General features: G+C 48.2%; 2 protein-coding genes across 3 annotated transcripts; both read left to right on the top strand.

Annotated features, from left to right (window-relative positions):
- Window positions 1-267: 267 nt before the first annotated feature.
- Window positions 268-11665, top strand: itga2b (integrin, alpha 2b). The gene is made up of 31 exons (XM_080488840.1): window positions 268-429; window positions 2211-2341; window positions 2622-2731; window positions 2841-3006; window positions 3077-3126; window positions 3205-3250; window positions 3340-3459; window positions 3806-3850; window positions 3968-4011; window positions 4131-4196; window positions 4273-4325; window positions 4454-4526; window positions 4911-5046; window positions 5674-5859; window positions 6017-6062; window positions 6274-6375; window positions 7076-7131; window positions 7225-7376; window positions 7601-7714; window positions 8364-8431; window positions 8677-8812; window positions 9010-9102; window positions 9243-9322; window positions 9817-9897; window positions 9973-10078; window positions 10198-10353; window positions 10542-10628; window positions 10730-10849; window positions 10995-11096; window positions 11248-11367; window positions 11468-11665. Exons 1-31 carry the CDS (start codon window positions 287-289, stop codon window positions 11573-11575), a joined length of 3096 nt encoding a protein of 1031 aa, XP_080344966.1. The 5' UTR covers window positions 268-286; the 3' UTR covers window positions 11576-11665.
- Window positions 11666-12160: 495 nt separating this feature from the next.
- Window positions 12161-16660, top strand: syngr1a (synaptogyrin 1a). Of its 2 annotated transcripts, none has more exons than XM_080487297.1 (4): window positions 12161-12601; window positions 14121-14358; window positions 14548-14693; window positions 15995-16660. In XM_080487297.1, the coding sequence occupies exons 1-4, from the start codon at window positions 12500-12502 to the stop codon at window positions 16115-16117; spliced, it is 609 nt and encodes a 202-aa protein (XP_080343423.1). In that variant the 5' UTR covers window positions 12161-12499; the 3' UTR covers window positions 16118-16660. The 2 variants fall into 2 exon arrangements, with proteins under 2 accessions (XP_080343423.1, XP_080343424.1); XM_080487298.1 differs by having other exon boundaries at window positions 15040-16651.
- Window positions 16661-23906: the final 7246 nt, after the last annotated feature.

The following is a 23906-nucleotide window of genomic DNA, read 5'->3' as shown; positions in this document are numbered from 1 at the left end:
TCACAATATACTCTGTGTCGTACGACGAAGCAGCTGCTGAACTACGAAAACTACCGGAAACACTTTTATTTTAATCGCTAGGAAACAGTAACCCCGTGGTTTAACCGACTGTCAATCATCCACACACACACACACACACACACACACACACACACACACACACACACACACACACACACACACACACACACACACACACACACACACACACACACACACACACACACACACACACACACACACACACGCAGTAGTTCACTCTGTGGCTGGGACTGAAGGAGGTAAGATGTGTGTGTTCAGGTGTGTGTGTGTGTTGCTGTGTGTGTGTGTGTGTGTGAGTGTGAAGCTGTTGGATGAAGTGGTGACGTTCAGCGGACCGACAGGAAGTCTGTTTGGATTCTCCGTCGACTTCCACGCCATCGGCAACATGTGAGTGAACCACACCGACTAATGGAACGCTGTTTACCACCGATTCACCAAACGACTTCACTGAGTTAAAGAACCATAACATGACCATCATCTAGTTCCTTCATGGTAATAATTCTGTTATATATACTCTAACCCGACTCCTCTAACCCAACTCCTTTAACCCGACTCTTCAAATCCGACTCCTCTAACCCGACTCATCTCACCTGACACTTCTAACCCGACTCTTCAAATCCGACTCCTCTAACCCGACTCATCTAACCCGACTCCTCTAATCCGACTCCTCTAACCCGACTCGTCTAATCCGACTCTTCAACTCCGACTCCTCTAACCCGACTCATCCAACCCGACTCTTCTAACCCGTCATGTGATCACATCAACTCGGGTCAAACTGTCAGTCTGCTGGACCAAAATCTAACAAATCATTTCTGCAGTTCAATTCTACTTTATTCACATCGCTCCGATGACAACAAAGTAATTTCAGGACAATTTGACAGAGACAACCAACAAACAGGCAAGAGCAAACTTCAGACTGAAGAAACCTGCAGAACCAGACTCAGAGGAGGAGACTTTCTGCTGTTCCGGTCGGGGTGAGAGGATAGACGATAAGACTGATCCACTCAGTGCAGATGGATCAGATCAGGAAGTTTCAGACCAACAACTTCCTGTTTCACTGAGAGAGAAAGAGAGAGAGAGAGAGAGAGAGAGAGAGAGAGAGAAATACTCGGTGTAGGCCCTCCATCAGTAAACCTCCATCAGCTGCACTAGAAAATGTTCCAGGGTCACTGTAGCTTCATTAAATAGAAGCCTTCACAGTAGAGACTGAGTCGGCCTCCCTACTGAATCTGGGACCTGCTTCCTCGTGGGAGGAGCCTGAGAGCTGGAAGCTCCACCTCCATTCTACTGGTAGAAAACCTGGGAACCTCCAGAGGGCAGTACTTTCCCAGTGGGTCAGATAGGACAAAAGCCTCGTTTCCACAAAATGTGATGGACTGGTACGGTTCGGCAAAGCAAAGCGTACCCAGACCGAAATCTGTTGTGCGTTTCCACTGCAGAGAGTATGGTTAAAATGTAGGTGGGGTTGTCAACACCGCAGATATGTGAAGTCATTACGTAACAGTAGTCTAAGCTGGGGGCGAGTCCCGACTCGGCCAGCCACTCTGGGAGAGCGGACGCGACGCGGGGATGGACGCCCGACCGGCCTGTTATGAATATCTCATTGGCTGTATGAATCCTCTCTTTCGTGGCTGCAAGATAAAACCCCACGGGTTAACAAAACAACCAGTGCAAAGCGGAGAATGTAAACAAAAACAGAGGATTCATACAGCCGATGAGATTTTTAAAAATAACCAGTGTGTCCAGAGTGACAAATCACTGACCAATCAGCAGACGGCTGCGCTTTGCTCCTCCTTATCGGACCGGTTCTGTAGTGTAAAAAAATTGTAACCCTTTGGTATGGTTCTTTTGGTACCATCCACAACTTTTGCAATGGGGACGCCCGAAAACCTGAACTGAACCGTACCAAACTGTACCATACCGTACCGTACAGAACCGTACCGTACCGTACCGTACCGTAGTGGCACATTCTGTGCAGTGGAAACGAGGCCAAACAAGAAACAAGCGAATGTTTTCAACCACACAGCAAATATTTCTGAATGAAGTGTAACGAGCTGCAAGCTAATGGTGCTAACTGGTTAACGGGTGCTAACTGGCTAAGTTAGCTGACGTTAGATCTTGTTATTGTTTGGACGATTAAAACTCAGTAAACTGTTTACGTGTTGTAGTTCCTTCCTGGTCGTCGGTGCTCCAAAGTACAACAGCAGCCAGTCGGGGGTGGTGGAGGGGGGGGGCGTGTTCCTCTGCCCCTGGTCACCTGGAGGAGGAGCCTGTGACGTCCTGGACTTCGATCTGACAGGTGACGCACCTGTTGCCCGCTTGTCCTTCTGACACTCAACCTACCTGTCCCACCTGTCCCACTGGTCCGATTGTCCTCCTCACTGTACCTGTACTGGTTGTTTTCTGTATTGTACATGTGGTACCTGCCCAACCCACTCGACTGGTCCTACCTGTCCTACCTGCAGCACCATGTCCTACAGCAGTACCTGGCCTACTGGCAGTAGCTGTCCTACCTTCAGTACCATGCTTTACAGCAGTACCTGCTGTGACTCTCCTGGCATCGGTTCCCTGCATTTCAGGTGACCAGGTGTACAGCAGCTCAGGCCAGGTCTTCCATGGCAGTAAGAGCGGGCAGTGGTTCGGAGCGTCGGTCCGGTCGGTCCGGCCAGGCGATGGTTCTCTCTTACTGGTGAGTTCTGCACCACTCTGACCGGACCTCTTGAGAACCTTCACCATGACATGTTGTTCCATAACATGTTGTTCAATGGCGAGTTGTTCCATGGCGTGTTCTTCCTTAGGCATGTGCGCCGCTCTTCCACTGGAATGTCCAGAGGGGTGGTTCTGAATCCGGGAGGACTCCGGTGGGGAACTGCCTGCTCCGGGACCTGACCACCAACCGCTCCGTCACCTTCTCGCCGTGCCGGACGGAGCTGACGGAGAAAGACTACCAGCAGATCAGCTACTGTACGATATTCTCTGCACCATTTCTCCTGTTTCGCCCAAGACTCACCACCATCTTCCTCTGTTTGTCCAGCCAGCGATCGGCGATACTGCGAGGTGGGCTTCAGTGCTGACGTCACGCAGGTGAGGTCACGGTTCACTGCGTGCCAACACGATGCTTCACGTCCACTCACTGATGCTGAAACTGTTTATGTGCATTAGGACGGCCGCCTCGTGTTCGGAGCACCGGGAAGCTTCTTCTTTCAGGGTGAGCAGCGCCGCCTGCTGGTCAGGAAGAGGAATTGCACCACTGAGTGGTCTGCTAATGTGACTGCTGCTCCACCGTGCTGCCCTCAGGTCAGGTGATCACAGTGGAGGTCAGTGACGTCTTCAACAGTGGGCGGAGCCAAGGACCTGTCCCTCAAGTGTCAGGCATCAGCCAATCGTATGAAAGCGGGGATTATGATGTTTATCACGGTGAGGCGAGCAAAGTTTTACCTTCTCGAGCTGAGTTCACTCACATGACGTGTAAAACCGCCAGTGATGAAGACGATGGTACGATGGATGGAAGTAAATGATGGTTCACTATGTTACGTTACTTTACGTTACATTACTTTACGTTACTTTGTTACGTTACTTTATGTTACGTTACTTTATGTTGTGATACTTTATGTTGTGATACTTTATGTTACGATGCTTCATTTTATGTTACCTTATGTTATGTTACTTTAAGTTACAATACTTTATGTTCCGTTACTCTATGTTACTCAATGTTTTCTCTGGAATGACAGAACATAGTTGAGTCTGTCTTTGTGTTTTCCAGGTTACTCTGTGGCCAGCGGTCTGCTGACTGGAGACTCAATCCCAGGTTCATAATCTGACATGGCATGGCATAACACTGAGTGTTTCAGATTCTCTGCTTTATTTCAGACTCTGCTGTGTTTCAGATGATCTGCTATGTATCAGATTCTCTGCTGTGTTTCAGACTATCTGGTCGGGGTTCCTAACGACAGAAGCACAGCAGGAAGTGTAAGTTGGAAGAGTTTCATTCTATCAGAATCCCACTGTGATGACGGGAGGTTTCAGGATCGTCAGCCGTGAAGCTGCAGATTAACTCGCTGATGATCCAGACAAACATTGTGTTCCAGGTGAAGATCTACGACGGCCGGAGCCGAGTGTCTCTGCGGGTTCATCACCACTTCCCGGGAGCTCAGGTAGAAGGTGAAGTTCACTCCAGCTTCATCTCACACGGCTTCATGTCGTCTCGTGTCATCTGCGTCTGTCCTGCAGGTGGCGTCGTACTTCGGTCACAGTGTGGCTGTTACTGACGTCAACGGAGATGGGTGAGAACCTTAAAGACACACACGCACACACGCACGCAAAATGCTTCACTCTGAGAGACACTTCACTGTGTGTGTGTGTGTGTGTGTGTGTGTGTGTGTGTGTGTGTGTGTGTGTGTGTGTGTGTCAGTCTGCAGGACGTCCTGGTTGGAGCCCCCCTCTTCATGCACCGGGTGATGGAGCAGCTTCAGGAGAGAGGACAGGTGGGAGAGCGGCTCATGTCAAAGTTACTTGAGTTACGAGAGAGAAGTAAAGTTACTTCACTGGATACTGCAGGTATTAGATGCTATCTGATGTTAGAGGAAGAAGATGCTCTATAATCTGGATTATATATGCAGACAGCTTCTCAGGATACTGTTGGTGCTAAAGCTAATCATTAGCTCTGAACCTCCACATTTATTTCCACTGACAACAAAAGCTATATGTTCATTTGGACTTTAGTAACTTGAGTTACTTTAGTAACTACAGCCGCAAGAATAATTCCTTGAGATGAATTAGTTACTAATCAGTAACTAACCTGACTAGTTGTGATGATTATTTTCCAGGTGATGACGATGCTTCGGTCTGTTAACTTGTTTCTTCTTCAGGTGGTTTTGTACCTGCAGAGAAAACACGCCCCCTTCTCCTCCCATCCTGACCAATCACTGATCGGCCCCACCCTCTATGGACGCTTTGGCTCCGCCCTTGCTGCGCTGGGTGACCTGGACATGGACGGTTACCACGGTAACAAATTCAATACCCACTGCATCCTGGAGGAGGAGGGATTTTAGTCTGTTTACTGAACTCTAGAGTGGAGTGGACAAGTTTGAACTGGACTGGACTGGACTAGTTTGGACTGGACTGAACTGGACTAGTTTGGCTGGACTGGACTGGACTAGTTTAGACTGAACTGGACAGGTTTGGATTGGACTGGACTGAACTGGACTAGTTTGGCTGGACTGGACTGGACTAGTTTGGTCTGGACTGGACTATCTTAGACTGGACTGGACTGAACTGGACTAGTTTGGTCTGGACTGGACTAGCTTAGACTGGACTGGACTGAACTGGACTAGTTTGGACTGGACAAGTTTGTACTGGACTGGACTCAACTAGTTTGGACTGGACTGGACTAATTTGGGCTGGCCTGGACACACACACACACACACACACACACACACACACACACACACACACACACACACACACACACACACACACACACACACACACACACACACGCACGCACGGATTTGAACCCACGACTTTCTGGCAGAAGAGTTGGCAATCAGCATTAATATTCCGATTAGCATTAAGATTAGGATTAGCATTAAGGTTAGGATTAGCATTAGGATAATACCTTTCTCTCTGCAGACGTTGCCATCGGCGCCCCGTGGGCAGGAGAAAGTGGGCGTGGCCAGGTATTTATCTACCTTGGTAACGCTAACGGGCTGTCAGCCACGCCCACCCAGGTGATCGACAGCCCCTCCCCCATTGGCCGCTCTGCGTTCGGCTTCACACTGAGGTCCGGGTCCGACATTGACGGCAACGGATACCCGGGTCAGTCAGAGTCACTCCAGAACCCTCTGATCAATAATCCGTTTTTTTAAGATTAATTACACTCAGGAAACAATAACAAAATCAATAACAACCCTGGATGTGTGTGTGTGTGTGTGTGTGTGTGTGTGTGTGTGTGTGTGTGTGTGTGTGTGTGTAGACCTGCTGGTGGGAGCCTGGGCGGCTGACCAGGTGTTTGTCTTCAGGTTTGATTCCTCAGAACTTCTCAGCAGCTGAGTCACATGACATGATCGTTATGATTGTTATTGTTGTTAACGTCACCAAACTGTGTGTGTGTGTGTGTGTGTGTGTGTATGTGTGTGTGTGTGTGTGTGTGTGTGTGTGTGTGTGTGTGTGTGTGTGTGTGTGTGTGTGTGTGTGTGTGTGTGTGTGTGTGTGTGTGTGTGTATGTTCCAGGTCTCAGGCAGTGATCCGCTCCACAGTTTCAGTTTCTTTGTTTCCAGACTTCCTGAATCCAGATGTCAAACTGTGTCGCAGAGGAAACATGCCGTTGTCATGGTAACCGACGGACCAACCGACTTTTTGACTTTACAGTTTCAGACTCTGGTCGGTTCCAGTTCCGTCCTGGCCGGATCCCGGTGAAGCCGGCGGTGGGATTCTGTGCACGTCACAAACGTCACGGTGCAAAGCATGATGGGATTGATCCACTGAAATGACTCGGGTCACATCATGATTCTTCTAAAGGGAATCAATATTCACTTCATTCTGTGTTTGTGGAAACCATCTGGTGTGGTGAAGGACAGGAAGTGATGGAGGAAGTGAAGGACCAGAAGTGAAGCAGGAAGTGAAGGACAGGAAGTGAAGGACAGGAAATGATGGGGGAAGTGAAGGACAGGAAGCCAAGCAGGAAGTGACTAACAGTAAGTGACGCAGGAAGCAAAGCAGGAAGTGAAGCAGGAAGTTAAGGACAGGAAGCCAAGCAGGAAGTGACTAACAGTAAGTGACGCAGGAAGCAAAGCAGGAAGTGAAGCAGGAAGTTAAGGACAGGAAGCCAAGCAGGAAGTGACTGACAATTAGTGACGCAGGAAGCAAAGCAGGAAGTGAAGCAGGAAGTTAAGGACGGGAAGTCAAGCAGGAAGTGACTGACAGTAACTGAAGCAGGAACTGATGGGCAGGAAGCAAAATAGGAAGTGAAGCAGGAAGTGAAGGACCAGAAGTGAAGCAGGAAGTAACGTGCAGATGTTCTCTCGGCTCTCAGCTTCCTGGTCCAGATGTGTGTCCACGTGTCAGGTCACATGATCCCTCAGCGGATAGGTAACCTCCTCCATCAGATATCACCTGCTCGCTGCGCCGTCTGCCTCCACTGACACTCACCTCTTTCCTCTGTCTGCTGATTGGCTGACGCAGCTCTGGGGATGGAGCTCCAGCTGGACAAAATGAAGCAGCCAATGGCACGACGGACTCTACTGCTCACCACCAATCAGCCGCAGGAGATCATCCAGCTCACGGTGCTGAGAGATGTGGGCGTGGCCTGTGTCAATCGTACCGTCTACCTGAGGGTAGCACACCCACACACACACACACACACACACACACACACACACACACACACACACACACACACACACACACACACACACACACACACACACACACACACACTTTCTGTAACATCCCTTAAAGGTTTCACGACATACTATGTGTGTGTGTGTGTGTGTGTGTGTGTGTGTGTGTGTGTGTGTGTGTGTGTGTGTGTGTGTGTGTGTGTGTGTGTGTGTTGCAGCCTGAGGAGCAGGTTCAAGACAAGTTAAGTCCTATTTTCATCACAGTCAACACAAGTCTCATCAACAGGACCCAGCATGCATTGCTGCACGGACAGACCCAAGCTTCTGTTCAGGTGTAGATAGATCTATCTATCTATCTATCTATCTATCTATCTATCTATCTATCTATCTATCTATCTATCTATCTATCTATCTATCTATCTATCTATCTATCTATCTATCTATCTATCTATCTATCTATCTATCTATCTATCTATCTATCTATCTATCTATCTATCTATCTATCTATCTATCTATCTATCAGGCGACCTTTCCACGAACCCAGGTATTTAAAACTCCTGATATTTCTCTGTGTTTCTAATATTTAAACATAAACACAGACGATGATTCCTGAAAACTCCGCCCACCGTGGAGATTTACGTCACACTTAGTGACGTTATGTTTTTTTCCAGCACTCTGATTGGCCATCATCGTTTCATGCTTCTCGTTACACTGCCCTCTACAGGTCTGGCTGCTCATAGCAGCTCCGAACCAGATGGATATTCATAAACATAGAAGGGAAATATTAATTTTGTACAAACCTGGTACGTGTAAAGGTGGCCTCAGTCAGTCAATTCTGTGTGTACCATTGATTGATTGAGTGTGTGTGTGTGTGTGTGTGTGTGTGTGTGTGTGTGTGTGTGTGTGTGTGTGTGTGTGTGTGTGTGTGTGTGTGTGTGTGTGTGTGTGTGTGTGTGTGTGTGTGTGTGTGTGTGTGTGTAGACCCGAATGGTTCTGGACTGTGGGGACGACAACATCTGCGTTCCTGACCTGAAGCTGAGCGCTGAGCTGTTAGTGAACAACGCACGCACACACACACACACACACACACACACACACACACACACACACACACACTTCAGTACACGAAATAACCTCTACATCAAAGCAGCTGCTTTTTTTTCATGTAAACAAATGTTTTATTGATGTTTCTGTGTGTGTGTGTGTGTGTGTGTGTGTGTGTGTGTGTGTGTGTGTGTGTGTGTGTGTGTGTGTGTGTGTGCGTGCGTGCGTGCGTGGTGTGCCTGTGTGTCAGTGTGACAGACAGCGTGCTGGTTGGAGACGATCAGTCTGTGTTGTTGTCTGTGTCGGCTGTAAATGACGGAGAAGGAGCATATGAGACGGAGCTGGTGGTCAACATCCCCGAACACACACACTTCCAGAGCTGCCAGGTCTCTCTCTCTCTCTCTCTCTCTCTCTCTCTCTCTCTCTCTCTCTCTCTCTCTCTCTCTCTCTCTCTCTCTCTCTCTCTCTCTCTCTCTCTCTCTCTCTCTCTCTCTCTCTCTCTCTCTCTCTCTCTCTCTCTCACACACACACACACACACACACACCTGTGTCATGGTGTGTGTGTGTGTGTGTGTGTGTGCAGGGGGTAAACCGACCAGTGTGTGTTCAGAGGAAGGATCAGCAGGTCGTGGTCGTGACCTGTGACCTTGGAAACCCAATGAGACGAGGCCACACGGTGAGTGAAAGTCTCCTGGGTCATGTGACCATCACACATGTCTGACCCCTGACCTGTCGGCCATGTTTGCTTCTCTCCATGGGGAGGAAGTTGACGTGAGGTCAGAGGTCAGGAGTTGTTCTGATCCGTTGTGTCTGTAGCTGCAGACGTCGCTCCTGTTCAGTGTGGGCCGGTTGGAGGAGGTGGAGGACTACGTCACCTTCAGCCTTAGAATCAGGAGGTGAAACTCCTTGCTCCTACTCACTCCTCCTCACTCCTCCTCACTCCTCCTCACTCCTCACTCCTCCTCTCTCCTCCTCTCTCCTCCTCATCTCTCCTCTCTCCTCTCTCCTCCTCTCTCCTCTCTCATCACTCCTCCTCTCTCCTCCTCTCTTCTCCTCTCTCCTCTCTCCTCACTCCTCCTCTCTCCTCCCCACACGTCCTCTCTCCTCCTCTCTCCTCCTCTCTCCTCCTCTCTTCTCCTCTCTCCTCTCTCCTCACTCCTCCTCTCTCCTCCTCTCTCCTCCCCACTCGTCCTCTCTCCTCCTCTCTCCTCCTCTCTCCTCCTCTCCTCACTCCTCCTCTCTCCTCCTCTCTCCTCCTCTCTCCTCCCCACTCCTCCTCACTCCTCCTCTCTCCTCCTCTCTCCTCTCTCCTCCTCTCTCCTCCCCACTCCACTCACGTTTCAGGTGGTTTGGTAGCAGCTGTTCTCATCTGTCTGTCGTTGTGTCTCAGTAAGAACCCAGTGAACAGCAGCAGTAATGAAGTGATGCTGCAGGTCCAAGTGAAAGCTGAAGCCAAGCTGGAGATCAGAGGGTAACGACGATGATGATGATGATAATGATGACGGTGGTTGACAGATTGAACATTGGCATTGTGTTGTATTTTCAGAGGCTCCTCTCCTCCAGACTTTGTTCTGCCCCTTTCTGACTGGCATCCTGCAATGCATCCTGGGAGTTTAGGGCAGGTCGGTCCACTGGTGGAGCACGTTTATGAGGTAAGACTACTCTTCCTCTTCCTTTTCTCCTTCTGATGATGATGATGATGATGATGATGATGATGATGATGATGATGATGATGATGATGGTGATGGTGATAATGATAATGATAATGCAGCTGAGGAATCAAGGTCCCAGCTCAGTGAACGCCCGGCTCACGGTGGACTTCCCGTCTTCGTGGCGACATCACTTCCTGCTCTACATCTTCTCCAATGCCTCAGAGGAGTTTCTGACCTGCAGGACCCTGAACGCATCGCAGATCGACCCATACAAGGTCTGAGCACTCCTGACCTCTGACCTCTGCTCATGTTCTGCCTCCGTGACCTCTCACCCCCTGCTGATGTTCTACTCTGTGACCTCCGACCCCTGCTGACCTTCTGTCTCTGTGACCCCCTGCTGAGGTTCTTTCTCTGTGACCTCTGACCCCTGCTGACCCACTGCTGACCTCCTGTCTCTCTACAGCTTAATGGAAAGGCCTCAGACGCTCCTGCAGTATCTCAGTTGGTCCAGCAGGGGGAGACAAACCGCCGCAGACAAACTGTTCATGTGGTAAAGAAGCTTCATCTCTTCTTCACTGGTGGTACACTACTGTTTAACTGTTTAACACTGTGTATGTGTGTGTGTGTGTGTGTGTGTGTGTGTGTGTGTAGAACTGCAGCAACCCAGAGGCGGGGTGCGCCCGGTTCGAATGTGATGTCATGGCATTGGGCCGTGGCTTCAGTGCAGTAATCAGAGTATCAGCTCGGCTGTGGACACACACACTTGCCCAGGTGGGTTACTTACTCTGGTTCAACCTTGTGTGTGTGTGTGTGTGTGTGTGTGTGTGGTATTTATGATTGATTGAAAGTTTAATGTAAACAAAAGACTTATTCTACTAACTAGTAACTAATTCTGTACTGTAACTGACTGTATCAGACTCCATACCTGAACTACAAGCTGCTCTCCACCGCCTCCTACTACGTCACCAACACCACCTGCAGGGTACAACCACTGCTGCTGGACACTGGACACACACAGGTACACACACACACACACACACACACACACACACACACACACACACACACACACACACACACACACACACACACACACACACACACACACACACACACACACACACACACACACACACACACACACACACACACGTGTACTGTGTGTGCAGACTGAGCTCAGTGTGATGTGGCGTCCTGACGGTGAGACAGACATTCCCATTGGCTACATCGTCCTGTCAATCATCTGTGGACTCCTCCTCCTCTGCTTCCTCTGCTTCGTCTTCTGGAAGGTATCAATAGATCGATCAGTCAATCCATAGATCGATCTATCAACCAACCAAAGCCAATTTGTGTGTGTCTGTGTGTGTGTCTGGGTGTGTGTGTGTGTAGCTGGGTTTCTTTAAGCGAGTGCGCCCCCCCTCAGGTGATGATGATGATGATGAAGATGGAAGTGATGAAGAGCAGCGTCTGGCTGAAGAGTCCCAAGATCACATCTGAAGCTTTGATTTGTTTCACCTCTTTAAAAACACATCGATTCACACGTTCACTCAATTCTGCCCTGATCAATAAATAATAAATAGCACAGCGACCCGTGGTGGACAACAGCTCCTTCACCAGTGTCGACAGACAATGGTTTTCATGAGTGTCAACAGACGGTGGATTGCAGGTGTGTCCACAGATGCTGGTTTTCATTTTGAATGAGCGTTTTTAGCATTGATGGGGGAATTGAGGATTTCTGTTCTTGTTTTGAAGTTCTTGAGCTTATCAGTCTTCTGGAGAACCAAACTCTTCAGCCTGACAGATTCAGCCAATCATTTAACTGATCACGTGACCTTTGACCTATAAGACGTCACTAGTTTGAACTAGCAGTAAATGATCATGTGGACCCTTCAGGGCTCAGATGCTCTCACAGACGGTGTTTCTCCCTGAGCACCGTCTGTCAGGCAGTATAGTCCCTCCTCCTTCACTCTGATTGGACCTTTGTCACCATGATTTACATGCTGCCTGCCTGTGATTGGTGTATGTGGAAAGGGAGGGGCGGTCCTCTACCTCTGAGACAAAGCTCAGGGTGACAAAACCTTCAGTTCAGTCAGGAGGGATGAGAAGGATTAACACAGATTACAGAGCTCACACACACACACACACACACACACTCACACACAGAGACACATCATGAGTAACTGAGCCAAACCAGACCGAAGTGGACTCAAGAGGACCAAACTGAGCAGGACGGGATAGACCAAGACCAGGACTGGACAGGACCAGGACTGGGCAGACCAGGACCAGGACTAGGACTGGACACACCAGGACCAGGACCGGACCAGATGCAGTGAGGTGAGACAGACCTGGAGACTCTGACAGGACTGGAAGGTGGTCTGAACAGGACTGAGCGGGTCCAGGGACGGCAGCAGTCTGGACCAGATGGACGGGTTCCAGGCTTACGGCGCTGGTAAAGCAGGCGGAGCCTTTGACCCCGTGACCTTCGTCCGACAGCCTCAGACGGTGGCGAGGATCCTCAGCTGGGTGAGTTCACAACCAACCAATCATCTCCTGAGCGCCCCTGAGAGGTTCCACCTGGCTCCTCCCACTGGGTGGCTCCTCCCACTGGGTGGCCCCTCCCACCGGGAGTGGCTCCTCCCACTGGGGGTGGCTCCTCCCACCAGGTGGCTCCTCTCAGGTGAGTGTCAGTGACCCACCTGCAGACCTGTTGCTTCACCTTATAATCACTATACAGTCAATATATAATCAACACCCCATCTCCAGTTCATCGACACAGTGGCTCCACTGTCAAATCGTCTCCATGGCGACGCCGTTTCTCGTCACCATGGTTTCTGTCCAATCGTCCTCACGGCGTTTTAGGAGCCTGAAAATTTTTGTTTTTTTAAAAACGGGTTCCGGAGTGGAGGAATATGAAAACGGCGTCTCTGCTTTGTAGTGTGATGTCATGACCCCGCCTCTCGACCTATGACCCCGCCTCCCCCTCTGTGACATCACTGAATAACACCAACATGGCGGATTACCTGCTGCAGGTGGAGCTGCAGAAGCTGCTGGTGCTCATCGCTTTTATAAGCCATATGTTGATTCCGCCATTTCTCAGTTTCTTTCATATTCCGTGTCTTCTTCTCTGTTTCTGGTGTATTACAGCGCCACCTGTAGGTCTGGCAGGTGTACTGCATCATGGGAAGCTTTTTAAGTACAACCAGCAGAAATGTTTTGGTTGGTGTGGACGGACTCGGTCATGAGACTGAGACTCGGTCATGAGACTGCAGCTCACATTCCTGAGACTCCACAAACAATGGGCTCTGTTCAGCTCTGCCGCGCTCCCATTGGACGGGACTGGGAGACGGGCCTCTCTGATTGGTCCGGACGTTTGACTGGAGCAATCTCACCATCTCAGACGCTGTTTGTTGAGTTTCCATCAACGGAGGAACAAATGTAACAAGAAAACACACAACGTCCCCGTCAGTGAAGTTTCATCACTTTACCTCTGATTTGATCGTTTTTCTTTGAGATTCACAAACTGAAGTGATTCTCGTCCTGACGCGTCGGAGACTCGTCCTCCATCAGCAACATGGAGCGTTTGTTCCATCTGGAAGGTTTCTGTGTGTCAACGAGTCAGTTGGGTCAGTCGGGTCAGTCGAGTCAGTCGGATCAGTCGGGTCTTTTTTGGGTCAATTCAGGAGATGATCACGAAAACGTTACGGCTGCTTAACGCTATCAAAACAAAACAATCCTTTCACGTCTAACGATAAACGTCTCCGATTGTTTCTGCCAAAATAGAATCTTTCATAAAGTTTTAACACCAGCATCAAATTTCACTGCCACTCATCTCACCGCTGACTGGCTGAAGATGAGAGCTCTGATTGGCTGCAGAGATTTTACAGAGTTGAAATAAAGAGTGGGTGAACTGTTCCATCTCCTCAGGTGGAAGTAGCGTGACGCTAACGTGACGCTAACGTGACGCTAACGTGACGCTAACGTGACGCTAACATGACGCTAACGTGACGCTAACGTGACGCTAACGTGACGCTAACTTTTGCAGCTCTTCTCCATCGTCATCCTGGGCTGCGTGGCTAACGAGGGCTACGTCAACCGGCCCGAGGAGGTGGAGGAGTTTTGCATCTTCAACCGCAACCAGAGCGCCTGCAGCTTCGCCATCACCATGGCAACGCTGGCCTTCCTCTGCAGCGCCGCCCTGCTGGCGCTCGACGTTTATTTCCCTCAGATCAGCGGCGTGAAGGACAGGAAGAGGGCCGTCATGGTCGACATCGTGGTGTCTGGTGAGCCCCGCCTCCTCTTATTAGCTGTTAACGTGAGCTGTTATCGATTAGCATAAGCTGTTAGCTATTAGCTACTAGCTAATGTGTGTGTGGTGACTTCTTTGACACATGTTGGTCGTGTGTTGCTGTTGATGACCCCTGGTGACCGCTGGTGACCCCTGGTGACCCCTGGTGTGCTGTGTGTTGCAGCTGTGTGGTCGCTGCTCTGGTTCGTGGGCTTCTGTTTTCTGGCCAATCAGTGGCAGGCGTCTGAACCGGAGGACAATCCTCTGAATGAAGGCGCCGATGCTGCGCGAGCCGCCATCGTCTTCTCCTTCTTCTCCATCTTCACCTGGGTTTGTACCTGCACGCTGTCACTGAGGTCAAAGGTCACGTGTGTTCAGACTCTCCTTCACATTGAAATGACAGCAGTGGAGGTGGAACAGTGTGAAGGCCTGTCGTGACGAGTGACGTCGTCTTACTCATCATCTTTCTGTGTTTTCAGTTTTTAAAAAACACTTGATGTTTCACAGCGTCCCAACTTCTGTGGAACAGAATTCACAAACTTGAAACTCGTCTTTATTTTCTTTATTGTTACGTGTTGTAAAATGTCCGCGTGGTGTCCTTCTGTTGTGTATTGTTGTTGTGTCGTGTGTGTGTGTGTGTGTGTGTGTGTGTGTGTGTGTGTGTGTGTGTGTGTAGGGAGCTCTGGCTCTGCTGGCGTTGGAGCGTCTGAAGCGAGTTTCCTTTGAGGAAGAATACAACAAACTATTCAGCCCGCCTCTCGCCTGACCTCACCTGCCTCCCTCAGCCAATCAGAGAGCTTTGTGAGTGGCCTCTGATTGGCCACACCAAGTGCCTCTCCTCCCAAGTGCCTTCCTGTTACCACGGTAACAGAGTGACGCTGTTACCCTCCTCAGATGCTGGACATTCCAGAACTTCTTTCACTTGTTTGTGTTGCAGTCCCCTCGTTGCGTCTGTGATGATGTCATCACGGCACTGTGATGATGTCACGTGTTGGAATTAAACTTAACAAATTAAACAAAGCGTGTGATGAATGATCAGTTTGTGAAGCGTGCGCTTTGCTGGATTTACAGGCACCATACTGTTACAACAAACGTAAAAGTACTGTTACATTTTAACACCTGATCACATGTGATTATCAGCTGTTGAGCAAATGGAGTAAAGTTACTTTACAGTAAATAAAATCATAATGACTGAAAACCTCATGGTTCACATGGAGTGACGTTAGATTACTCACAGTAATCTGAGTATTAGTAATTAGTTACACACTCATAATTTGGCATCAGAATGCATCTGAGTGGAGAACAAATCAGGAACCTACAGTGTTCCACTGAGATGTTCTCCAGATGTTCTGGTGATGTCAGATAAACATCGGTAGAAGAACGGGAGAACATCAGGAGAACAACAGGAGCAGAACAGGAGAACATCTGGAAAGAACATCAGGGGAAGATCAGGAGAAGAACAGGGGAAGATCAGGAGAAGAACAAGAACATCAGGGGAAGATCAGGAGAAGAACAGGGGAAGATCAGGAGAACGTCTCTGATGTTCATTCAGTTGGTGGATGTTTCTTTCACCTGGAGCTCCACAGCGTCATGGTTCTGGTTGTGGTTCTGGTTCTGTGCTGCGTTCACAGGCGCTGCAGGCCCTGCTCGCCGTCTACAGGTTCAAGCTGGGTGCTGACTCCGTCACCTTCAACCAGGACTACGTGGACCCCACCCCCCAGGAGGCTCTGGAGGCCCCGCCCCCCGAGGAGTGATGCACCGCCCCAGTGGAGTGACCAGCAGAGGCCCCGCTCCCTGAGGAGTGAGGCCCCGCCTCTCGAGGAGTGAGACCCCGCCTCCGGAGGAGTGACCAGCCCCCCCGCTGGTCATTCTGTAGGTAGTTTCAGGTGGTGATACGTTCAGGGACTCCACCCAACCTGACCAGTAGAAGCGTGTTGAGATGTAGTTTATACTCCATGTTGACTTGTTTGTCTTCACTCATGTGTTGGGAGGCTGTTGGAGGCTGCAGCGCCTCCAGCTGGTGGGAGGCTGCAGCGCCCCCAGCTGTTTGGAGCCTGTGGGGGGCTGTGGCACTTCCAGGCTACGGCGCCTCCTGCTGGTTGGAGGACTGATCTCATGCGGTCTCATTAGAGACCAATGATAATTATTCCATCTCCTGTTCAGTCCGATTGTTTTGCTCTTGTTCTCTTGTTTGTTTGGTGTACCCGAGGATTCACGAGTGTGAACAGAAAAACCCAGAGTCTCAACTGTTTGTCTCTTTATGTCATAATAAACAATTAAATCTTCACCCACCAATCATTTTTGAAGTTTTCTATTTCCCTTCCACGACTAAGTGTGACGGTCTGGAGACAACATTTCTGTCCCAACGCCGGGACAGACGTTTCTTCTTCTTCTTATTATTATTTTTATTATTATTAGTATTATTGTTGTTGTTGTTGTGTGCTTCCACCTTCATGTTAAAGCTTCACACCAGACTGAAACAACTTTTCTTGGTTCAATAGAAAAAAATTGTGAAAATGTAAACAAGACGTGACAATTGAAACGCTTTTATTTTTGTTGGTGTTTTTTCATCGGAGTCCTGAACACAAGATGCTGATATTCTCCTGACGCCACAATGAGTCACACCAATCGTTTCTTTCAATAATGATCATTACTGATCAATAATGATCAGTAATGATCAGAAATGATCAGTAATGATCAGAAATGATCAGTAATGATCAGAAATGATCATCAATCGCCCATGAAGCTGGTTCAGATGGTTTAGATCTTTGTTGTTGCTTTATTTGGACACTTGGTGGCAGTAAAGAGACACAGGTTGTATCTGTAGAGGGCTGGTACTCAACCTCAATGTTATCCACCTGGTTCTCCACCTCAGTGTTCTCCACTTCAATGTTCTCCACCTCAATGTTCTCCACCTCAGTATTTATATGACATTGTTTATCTTCTTTGCCGAACAATTTCTGAAATCTTTACTGTTTGAAGATTTTGACTCATTTTCATGCAAACAGGGATTTTTATTGATGCTTTAATAAATAAAATAAAATAAACCCACAACATTTGATACAATAAAGTTACGTTTTCAAGTTTCTGTCAAGTAATAGAAAAATTAAATAAAGTACACAATACAAAAGTATGAGTTGACATAGATAAATAAATAAAATAGATAAATCAATAAATGCAATAAATAAAATAAATGCAATAAATTAAATAAATTAAGTAAATCAAAACAGTACGTTAATAATGATGGTAAACATCGTCAGTGGGCGTGGTCTATTGGTCAGTGGACGCGGCCTCCAGGTCAGTGGACGCGGCCTCCAGGTCAGTGGGCGTGGCCTCAGAGCCTCATCTGAAACAGTGGTGGTGGAGCTGGAGGCTTTTCTTAAGGACCCAGGTCAGGTCTCTTCGCAGGACCTCCCACCCGCAGGGATCCTATCAGACACAGAGACACGCCCCCTTAGCTCTGATTGGTTCACACACTCACTGACACCCTGAAAAGGTGTGAGGGCTTACCCGTTGCTGGATGGCCGACGTCACGTTCCTGAAGTACGAAGACAAAGCACCTGAAGAGTTTCCGGACGACAGCTGCAGAGACACGGCAACCAATCAGCTGCTTCTCCTCAACGCTCAGCAGTTTCTACAGAACGAACCGTGACCTTTGACCCAAACAGTTTCACATCAGTACTCACACACTGCCCCTCCTCCACCAGCCGGTGCTGAAGCATCAGGAAAACATCCAGTTTGTTTGCGTCCCAGGTGACTCCGCCCACTCCGTCAGGTAACTCGTTGTCCATGAAGACAATCTCCCCCTCCCGCAGGGACTCAAACACGACCCACATTGCCTGGCGGCACTGCAGAGAACCAATCAGAAGCCAGCATTATGCAGACGTTGACGTTGCCGCCGTGTGATTGGCCAAGAGGCTCGTGAGGTGAGAGGTTTACCTGCGAGCGATTGGCCGGTGCTGCGGGTAAGACGGCGTCCGGAAAGGAGACGTTCTGGTTGTAGGGCCAACAGTGGAGAGGAAACGGCTCCCCCTGCAGGACAGAGATGGAACTGTAACATCACGCAGCAGCATGACGTAGCTGACTGATTCCACGCAGGAGCAGCGACGTGACGTAGCTGACTGACACCGTTTAATGATGTGATGTAGCTGACTGACACCAGGCAGCAACGTGATGTGGAGCAGTGTTAACAGTGGAGCGATAAGGGTGGGGTCATGTTAAAGGTGACGCGGTGTTAAAGGTGGAGCTATGTTAAGGGTGGAGTTATGTTAAAGCTGGAGCGATAATAAGGGTGGAGCGATGAAAAGGGTAGAGCCGTGTTAAAGCTGGAGTGATGATAAGGGGGGAGCGATGTCAAAGATGAAGAGGCATTAAAGGTGGAGCGACATTAAGGGTGGAGCGATGTTAAGGGTGGAGCCATGTTAAAGCTGGAGCGATGATAAGGGGGTAGCGATGTCAAAGATAAAAAGGCATTAAAAGTGGAGCGACATTAAGGGTGGAGCGATGTTAAGGGTGGAGTAATTCTTTCCTACCAGTTGTCTTAGGTGACGATACGTATCGACCATCACGTGTGTCCCAAGGTTACACCTGGTTGCCACGGAAACCAGAAGAAGCTGCAGACTGCAGAGCTGCAGGAGGAGGACGAGGACTCCAGGGCCCCTCATGGTTGTGATTCTGATTCTGGTTCTGGTTCTGGTTCTGGTTCTGGTTCTGGCTCAGGTTCTGGTTCTGGTTCTGGTTCTGGTTCTGGTTCTGGTTCTGGTTCTGGTCCTGGTCCTGGTCTTGGTACACCTGGAACACAAAGCAGCATGTCAGCATCAGTCAGAGTCTGATCCAGACCACAAAGACCTGGTCCACAGACACCTGGACCTGGTCTACAGAGACCGGGCTAGATTCCTTCCTCCAAAGCCAAGCTGCTCCTTGGAACATCCTACTGGGAACATCCTACTGGGAACATCCTACTGGGAACATCCTACTGGGAACATCCGACTAGGAAGCAGGATTCCCACTGAGCTACATGAGGACTGATAACAAACCCGTCTTTGCCTCAAACACGTCAAACCTTCAACCACAAAATCAAAACTCTACTCGGTTCCATTAATAAAAGAGCTCAAGTTTCAGTGAATCGATCGGTTCAACACACCATCGATTGATCAGACATTGACGAATATTAATGAACCAACTGTAACAACAAAAACTCCAATCTGGATCAAACAACATGATAGAACTCAACTTCATCACGATTCAGTTTGTCAGAAGCCACAATAAACTTTAGTTTTCTGTCGTAAACGTCCAACAAGAGACGCGTCTGAACACTGCGTCTGAATGCGGCAGCCCAGATGACAAGTCTCAATGCCGTTGAAATGCTGCTGGACGCCAGCTGAAGGTCACGTGACCTGGATCCTGAAGCGGAGCAGCGTCCTAACCAGAGTTCGTCAGTAAATCAAATCAAGAAGAAACGAAGCTGACCTCTGACCTGCCGGGTGGATCTGCGACGTCGGACTGAAGAAACTTCGTGAACCAACGATTGGTACCACGACACGATGACAACGGGTCTCTTTATTAACGCCAGCAGCTTCCTTTCCATGGTCAGAACGCCACGCAAGGTGGAAACTCTGAGCATTGCGAGGCGAGGCGAGACGAGGCGAAGGCGCACGGCGAGGCGAAGGCGCACGGCGAGGCGCAGTAAGAGAAGTGTCGTCAGTGGAAACCGTGACGAGTTATTAATAAAACGTCCTGAAAGTGTCGGTGAGTCACTGAAGATCAGAAACAAAACCTAAAACTGCTCCGTCTCACGACCTCCACCGGCCGACACGCCCCCCCCCCCCACCCATGGCATTCTGGGTAAAATGAGAAACCCAGGCGACACCTGAACCCCAACAAAGTCCAACAAGTGACGTTCTGATAAGAAGGTTCAGGAAAACCTGTTCTACTGCTGAAGCAGGAGCAGGAACTCACCGTCAGTGTGCAGGTCCTGGAGGTCCTGGAGGTCCTGGAGGTCCTGGAGGTCCTGGAGGTCCTGGAGGTCCTGGAGGTCCTGGAGGTTCTGGAGGTCCTGGAGGTCCTGGAGGTCCTGGAGGTCCTGGAGGTCCTGGAGGTTCTGGAGGTCCTGGAGGTCCTGGAGGTCTTGTGGGTCCAGTGGTTCTGGTTCTGTTCCAGGTGGTGGCGATTCTTGTGGTCCCAGCAGTTCTAGTGGGTCTGGTGGTTCCAGTGGTTCTGGTGGTTCTTGTGAAGATCGGCGCATCTTAAATAATTTCATCCTGAAGATAGAAACTGAAACTCTGATGTCTTGAAAGCAAAAACCTTCCAGGTTTGGAAATTTCCCCTTCAAGTGCCCCACCCAACCCCCAACCCCCAACCCCCCAACCACAAACACACACACACACACGCACACACAGACGAGGTATGTCTTCCCCTCAACTTCCTCACCCCCCCCCCCCCCCCCCCCCCACCCAGAGGAGGCCCGTCCCTCCTTCATTCATCCTCAAGTGAAACTGAGTCGTCGTCAATTTTCAAGTTTTACTGAAATGATACTGATACACTGATACACACTGATGCACACTGATACACACTGATACACACTGATACACTGATACACACTGATGCACACTGATACACACTGATACCCACTGATACATACTGATACACACTGATACACACTGATACATACTGATACACACTGATACACACTGATACACATTGATACACACTGATACACACTGATACACACTGATACACACTGATACACATTGATACACACTGATACACACTGATACACACTGATACACATTGATACACACTGATACACACTGATACACACTGATACACACTGATGCACATTGATACACACTGATACACACTGATGCACACTGATACACACTGATACACACTGATACACACTGATACACATTGATACACACTGATACACACTGATACACACTGATACACATTGATGCACACTGATACACACTGATACACACTGATACACATTGATACACACTGATACACATTGATACACACTGATACACACTGATACACATTGATACACACTGATACACACTGATACACACTGATACACATTGATACACACTGATACACACTGATACACACTGATACACACTGATGCACATTGATACACACTGATACACACTGATACACACTGATACACATTGATACACACTGATACACACTGATACACACTGATACACACTGATACACATTGATACACACTGATACACACTGATACACACTGATACACATTGATGCACACTGATACACACTGATACACATTGATACACACTGATACACATTGATACACACTGATACACACTGATACACATTGATACACACTGATACACATTGATACACATTGATGCACACTGATGCACACTGATACACACTGATACACATTGATACACACTGATACACATTGATACACACTGATGCACACTGATAAACACTGATACATACTGATACACACTGATACACACTGACACACACTGATACACATTGATACACACTGATACACACTGATACACACTGATACACACTGATGCACACTGATACACACTGATACACACTGATACACACTGATACACATTGATACATACTGATACACACTGATACACACTGACACACACTGATACACATTGATACACACTGATACACACTGATACACACTGATACACACTGATGCACACTGATACACACTGATACACACTAATAAATTGTAATGGTAAATGGACTTCACTTATATAGTGCCTTTTTGCTGAGAGCAGCCCCAAAGCGCTTTACATAGCTCATCACATTCACCCATTCACACTCACATTCACACACCACTGGAGGCTGCAGCCGTGCAACGCGCTGTCACTACAATGGGAGCAGTTTGGGGTTCAGTGTCTTGCCCAAAGACACTTCAGCATGTAGGCAGGCAGAGATGGGAATCGACCCTTCTACCACCTTAACAATACCGCCCTAATACGCACTAATACACACTAATACACACTAATACAAACTGATACACACTAATACACACTGATACACACTAATACACAATGATACACACTAATACACACTAATACAAACTGATACACACTAATACACACTAATACACACTGATACACACTAATACAAACTGATACACACTAATACACACTAATACACAATGATACACACTAATACACACTAATACAAACTGATACACACTAATACACACTAATACAAACTGATACACACTAATACACACTAATACACACTGATACACACTAATACAAACTGATACACACTAATACACACTAATACACACTGATACACACTGATACACACAGATCTGAATCAGCAAATTTTATTGATCCCTGGAGGAAACAGCTTCACACAGAATGAACAGAATAGTTCAAGTTAAGTAAATAAACCATCCCCCCTTCATCATCCCCCCTTCATCATCCTTCCCTTCATCATTCATCCCTTCATCATCCCTTCCCTTCATCATCCCTCCCTTCATCATCCCACCCTTCATCATCCATCCCTTCATCACCCCCCCTTCATAATTCATCCCTTCAGCATCACTCCCTTCATAATTCTTCCCTTCATCATCCCACCCTTCATAATCCCCCCTTCATCATCCCCCCTTCATCACCCCTCCCTTCATCATCCTTCACTTCATCATCCCCCCCTCCATCTTGGTTCCCTCTCAGATCGTCTGGGTCTCGGTGGTTCAGATCATAAAGAACTCCATAATTGTTGTCCCCTGTAACGTCCAGATATTCTTGACCCTGAGTCTGACCCAGACCCGAGTCCTGGACCAACCAGGTCCTCCAGATCTTCCTGAACCGCCAGAGTCCACTAGCGTGCCTTCAGGTTGCCTCCATGACGGGAATCGACTTCTGGCCACAGTGTCAACAGGGACCGTGTGGAACAGACGTGTTGGTTTTAATAGACGTGTTGGAAACGGTCGATGTTCCTCCTGATCAGCTGATCAGCTGCGGTCGATTGATCCTGCTGTGTTTGCTGAGGAGGCGGTTTGAACCCTTGACTGCTTCGGTTGAGGTTTCCTGAGAAGAGCGGCGAGCAGGAAGCAGGGAGCGTGCGTTTAGACAGAAACAGGAAGTGACACGCTGGTTGTTCTGATTGTGTGAGAAATGAAACACGGTCAGATTCTGTCTGAGTGAGGAGCTGAGTCAGCACTTCTGATTTACCGTGAAGACTCCCTGAAGACCAGCTCGAGTTACTCAAAGTGTTAAACTGCATGAAAAGTAACTAGTTACTTTACATAAAGTAAGAAGAACAACATGGTGTCGGTTTTGGAAGTAGAAAAACTTTTATTCTGTAAAATCAGATATAAAAAACATACTTTGTTACAAAATATTTAGTTCGGAAACAGGAAGCAACAACATCCACCATAAATAAATAAACAAATAAATACATAAATAAATAAATAAATAATTAAATAAATAAATAAACAAACAAATAACCAAACAAACAAATAAATAAATAATAAATAAATAATAAATAAATAATAAATAAATAATAAATAAATAATAAATA

Source organism: Lipophrys pholis (assembly GCF_963383615.2).
Source record: "Lipophrys pholis genome assembly, chromosome: 19".
In the NCBI taxonomy this organism is placed as follows: domain Eukaryota; kingdom Metazoa; phylum Chordata; class Actinopteri; order Blenniiformes; family Blenniidae; genus Lipophrys; species Lipophrys pholis.
Note: the sequence above shows the minus strand (reverse complement) of the source record. Positions and strands in the feature narration are given on the sequence as shown.